The 15,542-nt window shown below is 42.6% G+C and overlaps 4 protein-coding genes across 5 annotated transcripts; 2 read left to right on the forward strand and 2 right to left on the reverse strand.

Moving 5' to 3' along the window:
• Positions 1 to 460: 460 nt before the first annotated feature.
• On the reverse strand, positions 461 to 3,042 carry LOC124316188 (arginine--tRNA ligase, cytoplasmic-like). Its single transcript, XM_046781987.1, has 7 exons — positions 2,885 to 3,042; positions 2,648 to 2,794; positions 1,917 to 2,585; positions 1,724 to 1,853; positions 1,296 to 1,661; positions 986 to 1,233; positions 461 to 914 (listed from the first exon to the last, which is right to left on the reverse strand). The coding sequence occupies exons 1-7, from the start codon at positions 2,930 to 2,932 to the stop codon at positions 501 to 503; spliced, it is 2,022 nt and encodes a 673-aa protein (XP_046637943.1). The 5' UTR covers positions 2,933 to 3,042; the 3' UTR covers positions 461 to 500.
• A 163-nt stretch (positions 3,043 to 3,205) lies between these two features.
• Positions 3,206 to 6,087, reverse strand: LOC124316176 (heat shock protein 83). The gene is made up of 5 exons (XM_046781971.1): positions 5,933 to 6,087; positions 5,527 to 5,789; positions 5,171 to 5,462; positions 4,473 to 5,102; positions 3,206 to 4,405 (listed from the first exon to the last, which is right to left on the reverse strand). The coding sequence occupies exons 2-5, from the start codon at positions 5,787 to 5,789 to the stop codon at positions 3,434 to 3,436; spliced, it is 2,157 nt and encodes a 718-aa protein (XP_046637927.1). The 5' UTR covers positions 5,933 to 6,087; the 3' UTR covers positions 3,206 to 3,433.
• Positions 6,088 to 7,989: 1,902 nt separating this feature from the next.
• LOC124316208 (protein Pixie-like) lies at positions 7,990 to 10,842 on the forward strand. Of its 2 annotated transcripts, none has more exons than XM_046782016.1 (10): positions 7,990 to 8,077; positions 8,338 to 8,568; positions 8,629 to 8,746; positions 8,812 to 8,909; positions 8,980 to 9,187; positions 9,250 to 9,786; positions 9,849 to 10,021; positions 10,087 to 10,283; positions 10,360 to 10,594; positions 10,687 to 10,842. In XM_046782016.1, the coding sequence occupies exons 2-10, from the start codon at positions 8,350 to 8,352 to the stop codon at positions 10,732 to 10,734; spliced, it is 1,833 nt and encodes a 610-aa protein (XP_046637972.1). In that variant the 5' UTR covers positions 7,990 to 8,077; positions 8,338 to 8,349; the 3' UTR covers positions 10,735 to 10,842. The 2 variants fall into 2 exon arrangements, with proteins under 2 accessions (XP_046637972.1, XP_046637971.1); XM_046782015.1 differs by having other exon boundaries at positions 8,005 to 8,120.
• Positions 10,843 to 10,967: 125 nt separating this feature from the next.
• LOC124316325 (guanine nucleotide exchange factor for Rab-3A-like) lies at positions 10,968 to 15,473 on the forward strand. The gene is made up of 6 exons (XM_046782209.1): positions 10,968 to 11,518; positions 12,750 to 13,031; positions 13,157 to 13,306; positions 13,893 to 14,560; positions 14,630 to 14,729; positions 14,797 to 15,473. The coding sequence occupies exons 2-6, from the start codon at positions 12,783 to 12,785 to the stop codon at positions 14,932 to 14,934; spliced, it is 1,305 nt and encodes a 434-aa protein (XP_046638165.1). The 5' UTR covers positions 10,968 to 11,518; positions 12,750 to 12,782; the 3' UTR covers positions 14,935 to 15,473.
• The last annotated feature ends 69 nt before the right edge of the window (positions 15,474 to 15,542 follow it).

A 15,542-nucleotide genomic window follows, 5' to 3' on the forward strand; every position in this document is an offset into this window, starting at 1 on the left:
TGAAAGTCAACGCTTCTCCCACCGAACCATTGGGTCTTGCCAAAGCGCTGGACACAAAAGAAAAAGTCGGAAAAATGCACTCAACATTAAACAACACCCAAACAAAAGTAGAGAAACTTAGCCTACGAAATAACCCTGAACAAGTGGTATCGATAGTTAGCAGTGCAACTTCGACAGAACTGAGAGTCTTTCCAGTCGGATAAGACGCAAAAGATTTGGTTTTCATTAAGATTTTCCTGAGGTGCTTTAAAGTTAACTGAGCTGTTTTCTCTTTCAATCAATTTAAAGTTTACTTCTACCCTCCCAAGAGTGACATTTTAAATATTTCAAATAAATTTAGTTTTGTAACCTGCCGAGTTTTAAAAGATTCCGGGGAAATGAAAACAAAAAATGAGTGGGCTATGATCTCATTCTAGTCGGGTGTACCTCTAGACATAATTTATGGCGACAAAACTTTAGATTTAAATTTAAACATTCCACCCGATGTATTGATTTGAGTTTTACATTTTCTGGATGGGTTTCAAGCCCAGGAGAGAGAAACACTGGGCCATGACATTTGCGGTGGCTTCACACAGAGCCATTCGGTCCATGTTGATGTGGACGATCTGACCGGTGGTTCGGTCTTTCTCCACACAATAACAAACGTCATAGAATTCCGTGAAGGTAGTGCTTACTTCGTAAAGGAATTCACAGAGCGGATGAAGGCACAAATCAAATGTCAAACGGACAATCGTCTCCGGGAACCGCAGCAACAATTTGGCCAGTTTCATTTCCTTTTCGTGGCTCAGCGGAATTCCGTCGGCAGCTGCTTTTTTTATCTGCTCATCCGTCACGTTGGCAGTGCGGGCGATACTTCTAATCCGGGTGTAGGCGTAAAGGAGATACACGGCCGTGTTGCCTTTGTCCTCCAACATCTGAGTGCACAAAAACAAAGAAAATGTAATGAAATTGACAGTAGTTTTAGGAAACATGTAAATAAATTAACCTTGTCAAAAGAAAAGACGTAATCTCCATTCCGGTTATGGGCAAGGTCGGAATATTTGATGCAGCCGTATGCAACGGCCTTTTGGGCACTTTCTAATTCTTCCGGTGTCAGCACTTTGTCTCGCTCCTTTTCAACCAATTTCTCCTTGGCTCGTCTGAGTCCTTCGTCCAGCAAATCAACCAGACGAACAGTTTCACTTGAACGCGATTTGAACTTTTTACGGTCCTCGCCCAAAACCACACCGAATCCTATACAACATAATTATTAATTGGTCTGAAAACTCTGTTATCTCAATAAAATCAAGACTTACCAACATGTTCGACACGCGTTTTCTTGCGATCGAGCCAACCGGCGAATTCAGCGCAGGCGAAAATTGTTTCAAAATGCCCAGATTGACCCAAATCAACAACGTAGACGACCCAATCGGCTAATTCGTCGTGAACTCGTTGACGAATTGCAGCCATGTCTGACGTGTCGTAGGTGTAACCACCGTCCGATTTAACTATCGTTAAAGGAACGGCAATACCAGGAGCAAACATCACTTTTCGACCTTCATCTTCTTTCAAAACTCCAGCCTCTTCCAACAACATTACAGTTTTCTTCATCAAATCCTGGTAGAAGGATTCACCTCTCTCTTTGATTTTGATATCCAATCGATCGTAAATCTTTTGGAACTCTAAGACACAATTAAAATGACATTTGGTCAATTGATGCAAATTGCAAATTATTATGAGTTACCTCGTCGTGAGACGTCACAAATGGCTTGCCATCCTTTGATGTAAACTGGATCGTGAGATTGCAATTTGACCACGCAAGCGTAAGCACGCTTTTTGAAATCGGCGTCACTGTCGAAACGAATTTTCGATTCCTAATCAGAAAAACAGTAAAATAAAACAAATTTTTCAAAAAAAATAACTTGTAAAATGTTTACTTTGTAAAAGGATTGCAAATCTCCAATGGGTGGAGTCTCTTCGGCGAAATTAGGGAAACGATCCTCGAGGTGGGCGAGTAACATGCCAAACTGGGTTCCCCAATCTCCAACGTGATTTATACGAAGAACGTCGTGACCGAGAAATTCGAGTAACCTGCAAATGCTGTCACCAATAATGGTGGATCGTAGATGACCAACGTGCATCTCTTTGGCAATATTGGGCGACGAAAAATCAACCATCACTTTCTTCTTTTCCACCCCACATGGAGGCCTTATTCCACGAGTGACCAACAAACTGAGTTGTTCTTGGACAAATGATGCTTTTAACTTGATGTTGATGAATCCAGGCCCAGCAAGATCAAGTGTTTCAATGACCTCGTTGGGTGGCACACATTTCTGGACGGCTGCAGCCACTTCACGAGGGTTGAGTGATTTACCCATAGTCTTCAGCAGTTTGGACAGTGACATGGCTCCGTTGAATTGGTAATCTCCAAAATTCGGGGTTGTGGAAACCACTACTACTTGGAAATCTTTGACGTCAGGGAAAGCCTTCTTGATAGCCGAGTCAAACAATTCTTCCAGTTTTCCCAGGATGTTTACCATTCCATTTGGATCTGACTTGGAAGCAGTCTTTTTCACATTTTGAGGACTGCTGTTGTCTTCCAATGCCTGTAAAATAAACCAAATGTTAATGTCTCTCACAATAATATAAGAAGCAAGTGTATTATTACCCTTTTCATGATGTTAATTCGGTAATTCAACTTGCCATTTTCCGCTACTAGTTTCTCAACTTCACTGGCATCTTCTGGATCATGTTGTACAACACCCCCAGATTTGAGCATAGTCAGTTGTTGCATCAGTAAAGTAATCTCAACTTCCTACAAAGTAGAGAACATGCAATTAACGTGTACTATTTCGTCATCTCCACGTGTTACATAGGCAATTAAGAGGAATAAGTCAGTACTTACAGCTTTAGCGGCTCGTTCCTTGAGTTGTTGGATTTTTGCACTGTCCATTGCTGAAGGATGAAATCGGCAGACTTTCAGAGTTCACTCAAAGAGAGCGAATGAATATCAACAGGCCGGGTCTCTTACCAGGAGAGCTTTGAAGTTAAGTGGTCTGTAACGTCACTGAAATGTTGTCTGCTATTTACCAGCGTTGCCTTATTTACCATTTTATTTCAGAATTCCAGAAATTTCTTACTTTTCCGCCACATTTGAATCACAGATAGAGACCACATTCAGATCAAAGAAAGCCATGATAAAATTTAAGTAAATTAAACAAAGTTGTTATATAGCAAACCGCGATTGGTTGTATTGAATTCCAACACTTAGCACGTAGTTATACAATACCAGGAATGAGGGAGCAACGTAATGAGGTGAAGCCATGATTTGAAGACAATAAGACTAGTTTTACATAATGAATGCCCTCATTCCAGTTCGCAAAAACGCTTAATTAAGAACAAATACAATTGAGAGAAACTGAGTTGTGTTTTTTGATAACAGGAATTGACACGTTTAATCGACTTCTTCCATGCGAGAAGCATCTTCTTCGTCATTCTCCAATGGCGGCATCTCTTCTTCGGCTTTAGCTTCTTCACCACCGGCAGGGACATCATCTTCATCAATGCCCAAACCCAATTTGATCATGCGGTAGATGCGAGAAGCGTGGACGGCTGGCTCTTCCAGGGAGAAACCAGATGACAGCAGAGAGGTTTCAAACAGCAACATGACCAAATCCTTGACGGCTTTGTCGTTCTTGTCAGCCTCTGCTTTGACGCGGAGGGCTTCGATGATGGGATGATCGGGGTTGATTTCCAGGTGCTTCTTGGCGGCCATGTAACCCATGGTGGAGGTATCCCTCAGAGCCTGGGCCTTCATGATACGCTCCATGTTGGCTGTCCAGCCGTACTGGGAGGTGACGATACAGCAGGGAGACTCGACCAAACGATTGGAAATGACGACCTTCTCGACCTTCTTGTCCAAGATGTCCTTCATGATTTTGCAGAGACCTTCGAATTTGGCCTTGTCGCTCTCACGTTTCTTGGTTTCTTCATCATCTTCGGGGAGTTCCAGACCCTCCTTGGTGACGGAGACGAGCTGCTTGCCATCGTATTCCTTGAGCTGCTGGACGACGTATTCATCAATGGGCTCTGTCATGAAGATGACCTCCAATCCGCGCTTCTTGACAAGCTCGACGAAGGAAGAGTTGCTGACTTGATCTCTGTTCTCGCCAGTGATGTAGTAGATGTGCTTCTGGTTCTCTTTCATGCGGGAAACGTATTCCTTGAAGGAAACCTGGTCCTCTCCAGAGGCGGAAGTGTGGTAACGGATGAGGTCAGCGATCTTCTTACGGTTGGTGGAATCTTCATGAACTCCCAACTTCAAGTTCTTGCTGAATTGTTCGTAGAATTTCTTGAAGTTCTCCTTGTCCTCGGCCAACTCCTCGAAAAGTTCCATGCATTTCTTGACCAAATTCTTGCGAATGACCTGAAGTAGAGAATAGTAATAATTAGTTACAGTTGACGATGTTAACAAAAGAAATAGAATAAATTACCTTCAAGATCTTGTTTTGCTGGAGCATTTCACGAGAAATGTTGAGGGGGAGATCCTCAGAGTCGACGACTCCCTTCATGAAGTTGAGGTACTCGGGGATGAGCTCCTCGCAGTTGTCCATGATGAAGACACGGCGAACGTACAACTTGATGTGGTTCTTCTGTTTGCGGTTCTCAAACAGATCGAAAGGTGCACGGCGTGGGACGAAAAGGAGAGCGCGGAACTCGAGCTGGCCTTCAATGGAGAAATGCTTGACAGCAAGATGATCCTCCCAGTCATTGGTCAATGACTTGTAGAACTCTCCGTATTCTTCCTGGCTGATGTCATCGGGATTGCGAGTCCAGATGGGCTTGGTTTTGTTGAGCTCCTCATCGACAGAGTACTTCTCCTTGATGGTCTTCTTCTTCTTCTTGTCTGTTTCCTTGTCGGCTTCTTCATCCTCACCAACATCTTCAACCTTTGGTTTCTCCTCGTTCTCATCCTTCTTCTCTTCCTCCTCAGCCTCATCGTCGCTCACTTCCTTGTCGCGCTCCTTCTCGACCAAAAGCTTGATTGGGTAGCCAATGAACTGAGAGTGCTTCTTGACAACCTCCTTGACTTTCTTCTCCTCTAGGTAATCCATTTGATCTTCCTGCAAATTAAAGAAAAAACAAATATTAGCATACAGGAAATTATGCCAGCGAAGACAAAGAAACATACCTTCAAGTGGAGGACAATCTTGGTTCCTCTACCCATGGGTTCTCCGTGATCAGGCTTGATGGTGAAAGAACCACCAGCTGACGATTCCCAAACGTACTGCTCATCATCATTGTGCTTGGAGTGAACTGTCACCTTGTCGGCAACCAGGTATGCAGAGTAGAAACCCACACCAAACTGGCCAATCATGGAGATGTCAGCTCCGGCAGAGAGGGCTTCCATGAAAGCTTTGGTTCCAGACTTGGCAATGGTACCCAAGTTGTTAACCAAATCAGCCTTGGTCATGCCGATACCACTAAAGATAACACAGTACAGTTAAATAATTGCTCGAATCAGAAAAACTTGATTTCTCAACTTACGTATCACTGAGAGTGAGGGTACGGTCATTCTTGTTGGGGACAATCTTGATTTCAAGATCCTTGCCGCTGTCCAACTTGCTAGGGTCAGTCAGGGATTCATAACGGATCTTGTCTAGGGCATCTGAGGAGTTGGAGATCAACTCACGCAAGAAGATTTCTTTGTTTGAGTAGAAGGTGTTGATGATCAAGCTCATAAGCTGAGCAATCTCGGCCTGGAATGCGAAAGTCTCGGCTTCGGCTTCCATTTGAACTTCTTCAGGCATCTAAAATTAAACAATCAAATATTCCAGTTAGAAACGTTTGTCAATCGTGGTACATTAGACACAAAAATTCAAATTCAAAATATTTTTGTACTAGCGGCATATCAAAAAATGAGTAAATTTGAGCAATTATTTTTTAAACTTACTTTGCTTTAGAAGATAATTAAACAAGAGCACAAGATTGTTTGCAAGAATGGTCTCGTGGAGAGTTTTTCCCGTGTGGAGATGCGATGTTTTTCGCTCAATCGCCGGTTGAAGACTGTGAAGAGTCGAACACGAGGGAGGCCTTATATCAAAGAGGGGACCCGGGGAATCCAACGTTGTACAGTAGAGTAGTGGAAGCTACTAGAACAAACCATAGGGGAGGAGGGGGTTCGAATTCTCTCGAAAAATCGAGAATGTTCCTTACCGAAGGAAGTCTTGGTGTTGCCGCTTTCAAACAATTACACACAAACTCATTCAATTTACCTTACATTTTAATCTTTAAATTCACACAAATTCTGAATATTTCTCAAGTATTGGTGGAATTTGAATTTTGAGCTGCTACTTATATTTGTTGAATTATTTAAAATGTTTTCCAAAAAATCGACACCGAGTCCACCGACCATGTGTTTTGACGGATCGTTGATTCGGTGTTCGTAACCGTTTTTAACCGTCAATTCAGGTCCCATCTGCTGTCCAATGTTTCTGTTTGTATGAGTTGGTCTGGGATTATCATATTACCAACCAGTTGACACATGCTTACTAATTTTGACTAATAATATCATGTAATGAAATTTTTCGGTGTTTTCTGAATTATTTCCTTTTTCGAAAATAATGCATTCTTGCATGTAAGAAACGGTGAAATCATAGTTCACCTTTTGCCTTTGTTATAGCAGTTATAGCGAGTCGAGAAACGTCTAGAAAGCCTCACGTCTGGTAAACCCCACGTGGTTTTTCTTCTGCAGAAATCTTTTGTTCACTCAGTCGATACGACCAACGAGTTATAATGTTTGTAAACCTGTACAACAAAATTCTTGTTGCCATGAATTTTGTGCAGGAAAAAAAGTACAGAACAATTTTATTTAATTCAATTAGCTTCAGGCAAAAAATTTTAATTCAGGTGTCAGATAGGAATGCCCTTTAAAGCCTTGAAGTAAACAGAAGCTTGACATTGAGTTCTTCAAGAGCAATTTTATCTTGTGGAATTCACATTAAGGTTTTTACTGAATTTCACCTATGGCGTGTGACTCATAACGAGATTTTGACTAAGAAATTATCATTCTTTCCTTCCAGGCTTCCAGGAAACTTTTTCGTATTTTATATCGAAACAGATATTTTCCTTGAATTTGGCCCCAACGTCGAATGCTGCAGTGCGGCATTTACTAGGGTGACCATTCACAGGTTATCTTTGACACACGCTCTGTTGGGTTTCCTCTACCCTATCAATGGCCTAGGTTGCCGAACCCAATTCCCTTGTAGAGATCAAGGAATGAAGGTGTGTCATATTGAAGGTTGCGTAATTGACCTCCAACTGTTGTTATTTCTTGCCATCAACCAAATCCCAAATTGTAATCGTAAATGAACTTTATGTAGTAATTAATGAGTCGCAAAGGGTGTGGCGATTTTGAGATGACGGTATGCTGTATCAAGCAACATGGACTTCCAGCAGTCAAACCACCTGGTTTAATTATTTTTATCACAGGTGAGTAGTGACAGGTGTCAGAACTACCAATGTGCACAATGCATGAACCATGGAATATCTATTAACGTTTTGAATTGATTAATTTTTAAAAATAAAAGGCTTTCGATCAATTAATCGATTTCTAAATTAACAGTTACCTGAGAAAATTAAATGAAAAAAATCCGCAAGTTTTGTTCCGAGGAGGAATTTTTCTGTCTGGTATACATTTTGCTTCCTTAATTATCGTTGTTCGGAAGTTGGAAACTTAAAAGATTAGCAGTTTTTACTGGCTGAAAAAAATTTTGAAAGCTATTCTAACTTTTGCTTGTGTAATAAGATGAGATTTCCTAATCAAAACTGTCAATAACAATTGAAGTAGTGAAATGTAGAAAATGCTTTTTTTGTTACATGCAAGTAAGAGTAATTCTTTTAAAATTCAACAAAGTATGTAGAAAAAATTCTACTCAAAACATAACTGATTAATCAATGAGTTTTTGTTGAAAACGATTTTCAAATTGAATCAAATTTGCGCCATCGTTATTCCGCGCAATTTTTCTTCTCCGTGGGCGAATTGGTTGAAAAGCTTGCGGGGGTTACTTTTCCGGTCCTTTCGGCTTACTTGGAACTTGTACGTGGCCTTATTTTTCTGTATTCAATTTTGGCAAAATTAAGTAAATTATATATTGATTTTATTGTTTAATCATAGTTATAAAATGTCTAAATTAGTGAATATTGCTGTCAAGTTTTGCGAGATCGTCACTATCGCTTTTAAAATCATGACAGTGACACGTGAGTTTTCATGTGTATCTCTGCAAGCTGTTGAAGAAGGAGAAAGTAGGTCTGCAGCTATTTATTCACAGAATCTTCTTTTCTGTTGTTGTTGTACAGGAAGCCTAGAAAATGGCTGCAGCCAGGAGAAAAGCCTTTGAAGAAACAGACAAGCTCACTAGGATAGCCATTATCAATGCGGATAAGTGCAAACCTAAACGTTGCCGTCAGGAATGCAAAAAGTCTTGCCCCGTGGTCCGTATGGGCAAGCTCTGCATTGAGGTAGCTCCTACCGACAGGATTGCTGTCATCTCTGAAACCCTCTGCATTGGTTGTGGTATCTGCGTCAAGGTAATTGATTTCACCCTTTCCAATTAAAAATAGACTTTTAATTGCATTATCAAATTACAGAAATGTCCCTTTGAAGCAATTACCATCATCAATTTGCCAAGTAATTTGGACTCTCAAGTTACTCATCGCTACTCCCAAAATTCATTCAAGCTCCACAGACTCCCAACTCCCCGTGCTGGTAGGCATTCACAAACAATTGCCATAAAATAAATTTATTTTTAATAATTTATTTTTATTAATTAGGTGAAGTTCTTGGTCTGGTCGGCACAAATGGTATTGGCAAATCCACTGCCCTGAAGATTTTGGCAGGAAAGTTGAAACCCAATTTAGGCCGATTCAAGGTTGAACAAACATTTATGAAAGAAGCAATTGAGCCCCTTTAACGATTCAAAACCTTGTTTAATTGCACAGGATCCTCCAGAGTGGTCCGAGATTCTGACATACTTTCGCGGTTCCGAGCTCCAAAATTATTTTACCAAAGTTTTGGAGGACGATTTGAAGACGGTGATTAAACCGCAGTACGTGGACCAGATTCCTAAAGCCGTTAAAGGAAGTGTCGGTGAGATGATCAAGCGCAAAGCTGAGAGCGGAAATGAAGCTGAAATGATACGAATTCTTGGTAATAAAACAAATTACCCTTCAGCCAATTTTATTAGACTGACATCATTTTAAAAATAACAGATCTTGGACACTTGACCGAAAGAAATATCGAAAATTTATCTGGTGGAGAGTTGCAGCGTTTTGCTTGCGCCACTGTCTGCATCCAAGACGCTCACGTTTACATGTTCGACGAGCCGTCGAGTTACTTGGACGTGAAACAGCGTCTGAACGCCGCCAAGGCTCTGCGTTCCCTGTTGCATCCGACCAAGTACATTGTCGTCGTCGAACACGACTTGTCGGTTCTGGACTACTTGTCCGATTTCATCTGCTGCCTCTACGGAATTCCTGGTGTCTATGGTGTGGTGACGGTCCCGTTCTCGGTCCGCGAAGGCATCAACATTTTCCTCGACGGTTACGTGCCAACGGAGAATTTGCGTTTCCGCGAGGAATCGCTCGTCTTCCGTGTGGCCGAATCGGCCACCGAGGAAGAAGTCAAGCGACTTCATCATTACGAATATCCCAACATGAGCAAAACACTCGGCGATTTCAAATTGAACGTCAACACTGGATCCTTTACCGACGCCGAAATTATCGTCCTCCTCGGCGAAAATGGAACAGGTTCGTTACTTTTCACGCCGTAATTTTAAGTTTCATTTCTTAATTAAAATTCTAATCAATAGGCAAGACAACCCTGATTCGGTTGATGGCTGGTTCACTGACACCGGACGCTGGATCTGGTGAAATTCCATCTCTCAATATTAGTTACAAACCGCAAAAGATTAGCCCCAAATCGCAAAGTACCGTCCGCGTTCTACTCCACGACAAAGTTCGCGATGCTTACACCCATCCGCAGGTATTTGGAAGCCCCTTGTTTTCCTTCTAAAAAAGTCAAAATAAATGATTCAATTTTCTCTCAAGTTCGTGGCGGACGTGATGAAGCCGTTGAGAATTGAAGACATTATCGACCAGGAGGTTCAGAATTTGTCTGGTGGTGAGCTCCAGCGTTTGGCCATCGTCTTGTGTTTGGGTAAAGCCGCTGATGTTTACCTCATCGACGAGCCGTCTGCCTATCTCGATTCCGAACAGCGTCTAGTAGCTGCCAAAGTTATTAAAAGGTTACTTTCTTTCCTTCAGTTTTATCCGTGTAAATGTCATAAAATGTAAAATAATGGATTGGTATCGGTTGACTAGATTTATTCTGCACGCCAAGAAGACGGCGTTCGTGGTCGAGCACGATTTCATCATGGCCACTTATTTGGCTGACCGCGTCATCGTTTTTGAGGGCCAACCTTCAATCGAGTCAAGAGCCAACGCTCCTCAAGCTCTTCTGCCCGGCATGAACCGCTTTCTCGAGCTGTTGGCCATTACGTTCCGCCGAGATCCCAACAACTACCGGCCACGAATCAACAAGGAGAACTCCGTCAAGGTTGGGGGTTTTTCTTTCTATTTCTGATTACACAAGTAACTGGATTGTGTGGCTGAAACTAAATGCAAATTTGTTCTTTTGGTTGAAAACAGGACGTGGAGCAGAAGAGATCGGGCAATTACTTTTTCTTGGAAGATTAGAAACAAGTTTGGATCCGCCACTCGAAGCTCCGTTAAATCGGATTTCTGCAGAGTTGTCTGTAAATTGTTGGGTCAAGAAATACAAATCCTGTTTTGTTGCGCCCGGCATTCTTGGCATTTCGTGACATTTCTTTTCTGTTTTCGTCTGCTAGCCATCTATCGGTGGTGAGTGCAACTACTTGAGAAATGAGGAAGGCCGATTTCCCCACAAATGACGTAAAGGAATGGGGGGTGGTCTCTGGTTTGAGACTGCGCAGTTGCAGAGGTGACGCCGTAGCTCATAGGTTGAAGGAAATTTCGCTCCGTCTCGAACGAATCCTTGCGTGTGTGTGTTGTGTTTTCCCCACTGGGGTCGCCTGTCAAATTAATCACCCAGCTCAACTCAGCGAATCTCCTCTGTGATCCCTTTACTTTACTTTCGTGACCAGTCTTGTCTAGTTGTACGGGGATTGCAGTCTTGTTCTTTATTGTTGATGTCGTACATTTCCGACTAGGGTTCGTCGTGGTAATTTGACAGACAGCTGTGAGACATAGATTCACATGTGGGTCTGTGTTATTCATATAATCAGAACGTTCACTAGTCCATGACCGTCAGCAGGAGAAGGAAAAAAGAGGCAATTTTTAGGGCAATAGGAACATCTTCAAAGTATATATTGTTGCTGGGTGTCTTGGTGAGAAGTGTACGAGTTGCAGTCCCAGGATACTCACACCATCCATTCTGGAAGAGATCATCCCCTTTCTGCCTTCGTACAACAACTGTGGGAGTATAGTTGATTGCATTTCGGTGAGTCTTGATATATACTCTTTCAACGATATCCATCTAAGATATTATTGCAGTAGCTAACCGGATTGGCCTAGAATGTTGAAACTGGTTCAGTATTTATGTTCAAGACGGAGCTAATTTATGGTGTTGGAGATTATCACTGTTGCTGTCCAAAACAAGTCATCATGTTACTACTACAAGAGATGATCTTTTTTTTGCATCACGATAGCCTGGAGGGGAGTCGTGACTTTTCTGCTGGTCGTTGACTTTTCCCGGAGGAATTAAAAGAAGTGCATGTAGAAAAGATGGGCGGAAACAGCTCGTGGGTTTCGTTTTATCTCAGCCCCAAAAGGAAGGCCTTGAAACCCTTCGCCAAAAAATCAACCCATACAAGATAAAAAAGCTGATGGTGCGACCGTGCCAAATCCTTTTGGCATCCATCTTCTCCTTTTAGTTTTTCTTTTTCTTTCTCGGGTTATATATGTGTGTCGTCATGTGTCGGGACTCCCAAGGACGGACGTCAATGTTTAAATTATCGATCTGTGTGTGTGCAGTCCTTGAGATTCACGCGCCTCGAGGAAAATCAAGGCCGACTAGCCATTAATCTATACTACTTGATGTCATCCAAATCAAGATGGCCAGAATTTGAGTGGGTCAATGAAGAAGAAGAAGACGCCCTCCTTTCCTCATTTTCAACTTGGAAAGGGTTGGTGGTCTCATTGTGGCGAATCCACCATTTTTATTTCGTGTATTCTCCGTATTTTTTTGCGCGGATGACACACTATTCTGCTGGGTATGTACCAACTGGACCTACTTATCCGCCTAGTCGCTTTCTCCAATAGAGAAAAAACGGCTTTTATTTCTTGTTGAACAGAAAACTTTCTATTATTTTGTGTACACCTGATTCGGCATTCCATTGAACTCGAAGGGAAATCAGCAGCAGGAAACTGGTATAGACTCTTTTTGTTGGGGAGTAAAAGAGCGTATCATTGCATTCGAGAGAGCTGGTTTTTTAAAAAGTTGAGAGAGAGGGGAGGCTTGTCCTCCGGTCTCAATAATATAATAGTCAGTAGTAATAATAAGTGGGCCGCTTGCGGCTTTTCCGGCTACTTTCCCAATTGTTTTCGTTTCCTTTTGACTTGTTTACATTTGCATGCCATCTCACGGTCGAATTGTTTAATTTATTTTTACCGCCACCTAGCGGTCAGTTGACAAACTACTTTGACATTTATCCTCTTTATTTATTTTTAGCCAAACGAAGATTCTTTTGGAGAAATAGAAAACAATGGGCTTGTCGGACATAATGGCCCAACCGGAGCCAATGCCATCCGGCGAGGTCGTCGGTGTCGTGACTGGCCATCATGTGCCAAGTCACAGCCGTGAAAGTTCCACGAGTTCTACGGCCAGCGCCGCCAGCATTTGCAGTAATGGCGGCCTCATCCAGACGGCCGAAGAAGAACACACATCGCCCATCTACACGCCACTTTCCAAATGCTCGTCGCCCACGGCTAATAATATCATAGCCAACCATTCGGTAATTATTTTCAACATTTCTACCCCTCTAATGAGAAGAATGTTGAATGAATTGATTTTTCCTTATCGTCCAGTGACGTCGAGATAAGAAACTAATTAGTCGTCGTTATTTCATTTTTTTTGTAGGTCGAGTTGGCACGAGATGCGGAGCTGGAACAGCGACTGGAAAAAACACGTTTAGAACTGGAACAGAGTCGGGCGGAATGCGGCCGTTTGGCTCAGATCCGAGATGACGTCGAAGCCGAAGTCAGAGAGCTGACGGCCAGTCTCTTTCAGGTATACACCAACTAAACGGAGGCTGGCCAAAACCACCAATGGCGCATGCGCATTGGTGGTTGCCATGACTATCCTACTCCTCCTCCTCTTCTTCTCCCGATTTTTCCATTTCAAAATGAGAAAAACACGAGAGACTCACTCTCAGTTTTATCTCCGGTCGAGTCGTGTATGGTTGGTGGTGGCGGTCGTGTGTGTGCCGCACACACACGCCGATAAGAATTTAGGAAATTTTTTCTCTTTTCAGTTTACACCATCCCTTCCTTTTGTGAACAAGTTAAATGTTGACACGCAGTTGATTAGACCAACTAGTCTTATCCACTACATTCCAACTGTTTGGGTGTGTGTGTTAACTCCAGTGTGCAGTGCAGTTTGGGTTGTTTTTAAAGAAGAAGAGAGGAGAGAAAATGGCCGGCGGATTCGCCAGGAGCATTCGAGATCTTGAATTTGAAATCGATCAATTCACCAACAGGATCGAGTTGGTCCGAAATCATTTTGCCTCTTTTTTGTCAATTTGTTGTTGTTTAATTTAGAAAAAGATGTTTGTGTGTGTTGTTGACCTTTTTCTTCTTTTCGTGAAAAATTCCAGGAGGCGCACGTGATGGTGAACGCGGCCAACGTCAAAGCTGCGGCCTCTGAAAAAGCCCTGAAGGAAGCCCGGATGCAGGTGGAAGTGCTGAGCGCCGAAGTGGAGGCCCTCAAAACTCTGGTGCTGACATCCACGCCCAGTCAGCCCAACGCCCATCTTCACCCGCAACTCTCCAGCTCACTCTCTTCCGGCAACATCTACACCAACAACACGCCGCCGTCGCTGGGCAATGGATTCGCCGGAAACAAGAGCAGCGGCGGAGGATTGAAAATGTTTACCCGACATCGAAGAGGAACGTCCGACTGCGACATGAAATACCATCACATCCAGGGCGGTGCGGATTTGAACAGTCCCTTGTCGTCGAGTCCGGAGAATCCCGTCCGTCCGGCAGGGGCAGCAGCCGACGCTTGTTGTCTCAACGGTGGCAGCCATCTAGCGGGCACTCCCGACAACGACGGTTGCGAAGTCGATCCCGTCCTCTACGACGAGCTGGAAAATTGGCGCAAGAATCCCAGTCTCGAACAGGAATCCAGTCCGCTGATGCAGAGACTTTTCGAAGAGGATGCCGACCGTTGCCTGGATTTCCCTCAAAAGGATTTGGCCGCTAGGGTCCGGCTGGCCGTTCAGGATAATGTCATCTTTATCGAGGAGTTTGCCACTCAATCCACGTACGTTATTGATCGGATCCCGTACACAATTTCAAATAATTTAATCCTGGTTGTTGTTGTTGTTGATAGGAGGTGCGCACTATTGGATACTCAACGGCCGTGTCGTTACCGGATCAAGTTGGGCGACGACGACCAATGGCACACGATATCGTCCTTGTGTCGCAACAGAGTGAGTGTCGTCAATTTATCGATGATAATAGGAAAAATGATTTAATTATTTTGTTGTTCCATTTCAGATCACGGCCGTTTGTGACATGCTCACTTACTTACGGTACATCCAGCTGGGCCTAGTCAAGTCGTCTGTTGACGATATCTATTGGGAAATGATTCGACTCCGCAAGCGGATGACTTTGGCTCGGCTCGGCCTTTCCTAAAAAAAAAAAATCAATTTAAAAAACAAAAGTTCTTCCTATTTTTTAAATAATTAGAAAAATGATGGATTTCTAATTCACACCACTAAAACTTTTTCTTTATCAAACAAACTCACCGGCTCTCATTTCTTCCAAATGTAGGGGGGCACATTTTAGTTAAAATGGCCCCGTTTTCTCTCCAATACTCGTGTGATGATGCGATTTATCTAATTCTTTTTTCAAAAAATTCTATTCGTTAATGTCTACGCAAACACACTCCATCTTGAAAGAGAAACTTAATCGACTGGAATCAAGTTTCATATCTCTGTGGGTGTGTGTCGTGATGTATAGGAAATTATTATGTAATATTCCAAATTGTTTTCTAATTTTTCACGAGAATTCAACAACAAAAAATACGATCTGGGCGACTCGTAAGAGCGTTTGTACAGCAGATTTATGTTCTACATTTTCTTTAAAACAAAATAGTCTTTTTTTTCTGTATTTTCTTTTTTTGCTTTGTTCGCCGTCGTCGATTATGAATAAATTTAAAGTTTATCACCGTCTATTTATCTCTTTTTTATGGGAAGGGAGAACAACTGAACAAGAAAAAGAATCTTATGCAAATGAGCTTG

The sequence above is a fragment of the Daphnia pulicaria genome, chromosome 12 (genome assembly GCF_021234035.1).
Source record: "Daphnia pulicaria isolate SC F1-1A chromosome 12, SC_F0-13Bv2, whole genome shotgun sequence".
Taxonomy (NCBI): Eukaryota; Metazoa; Arthropoda; class Branchiopoda; order Diplostraca; family Daphniidae; genus Daphnia; species Daphnia pulicaria.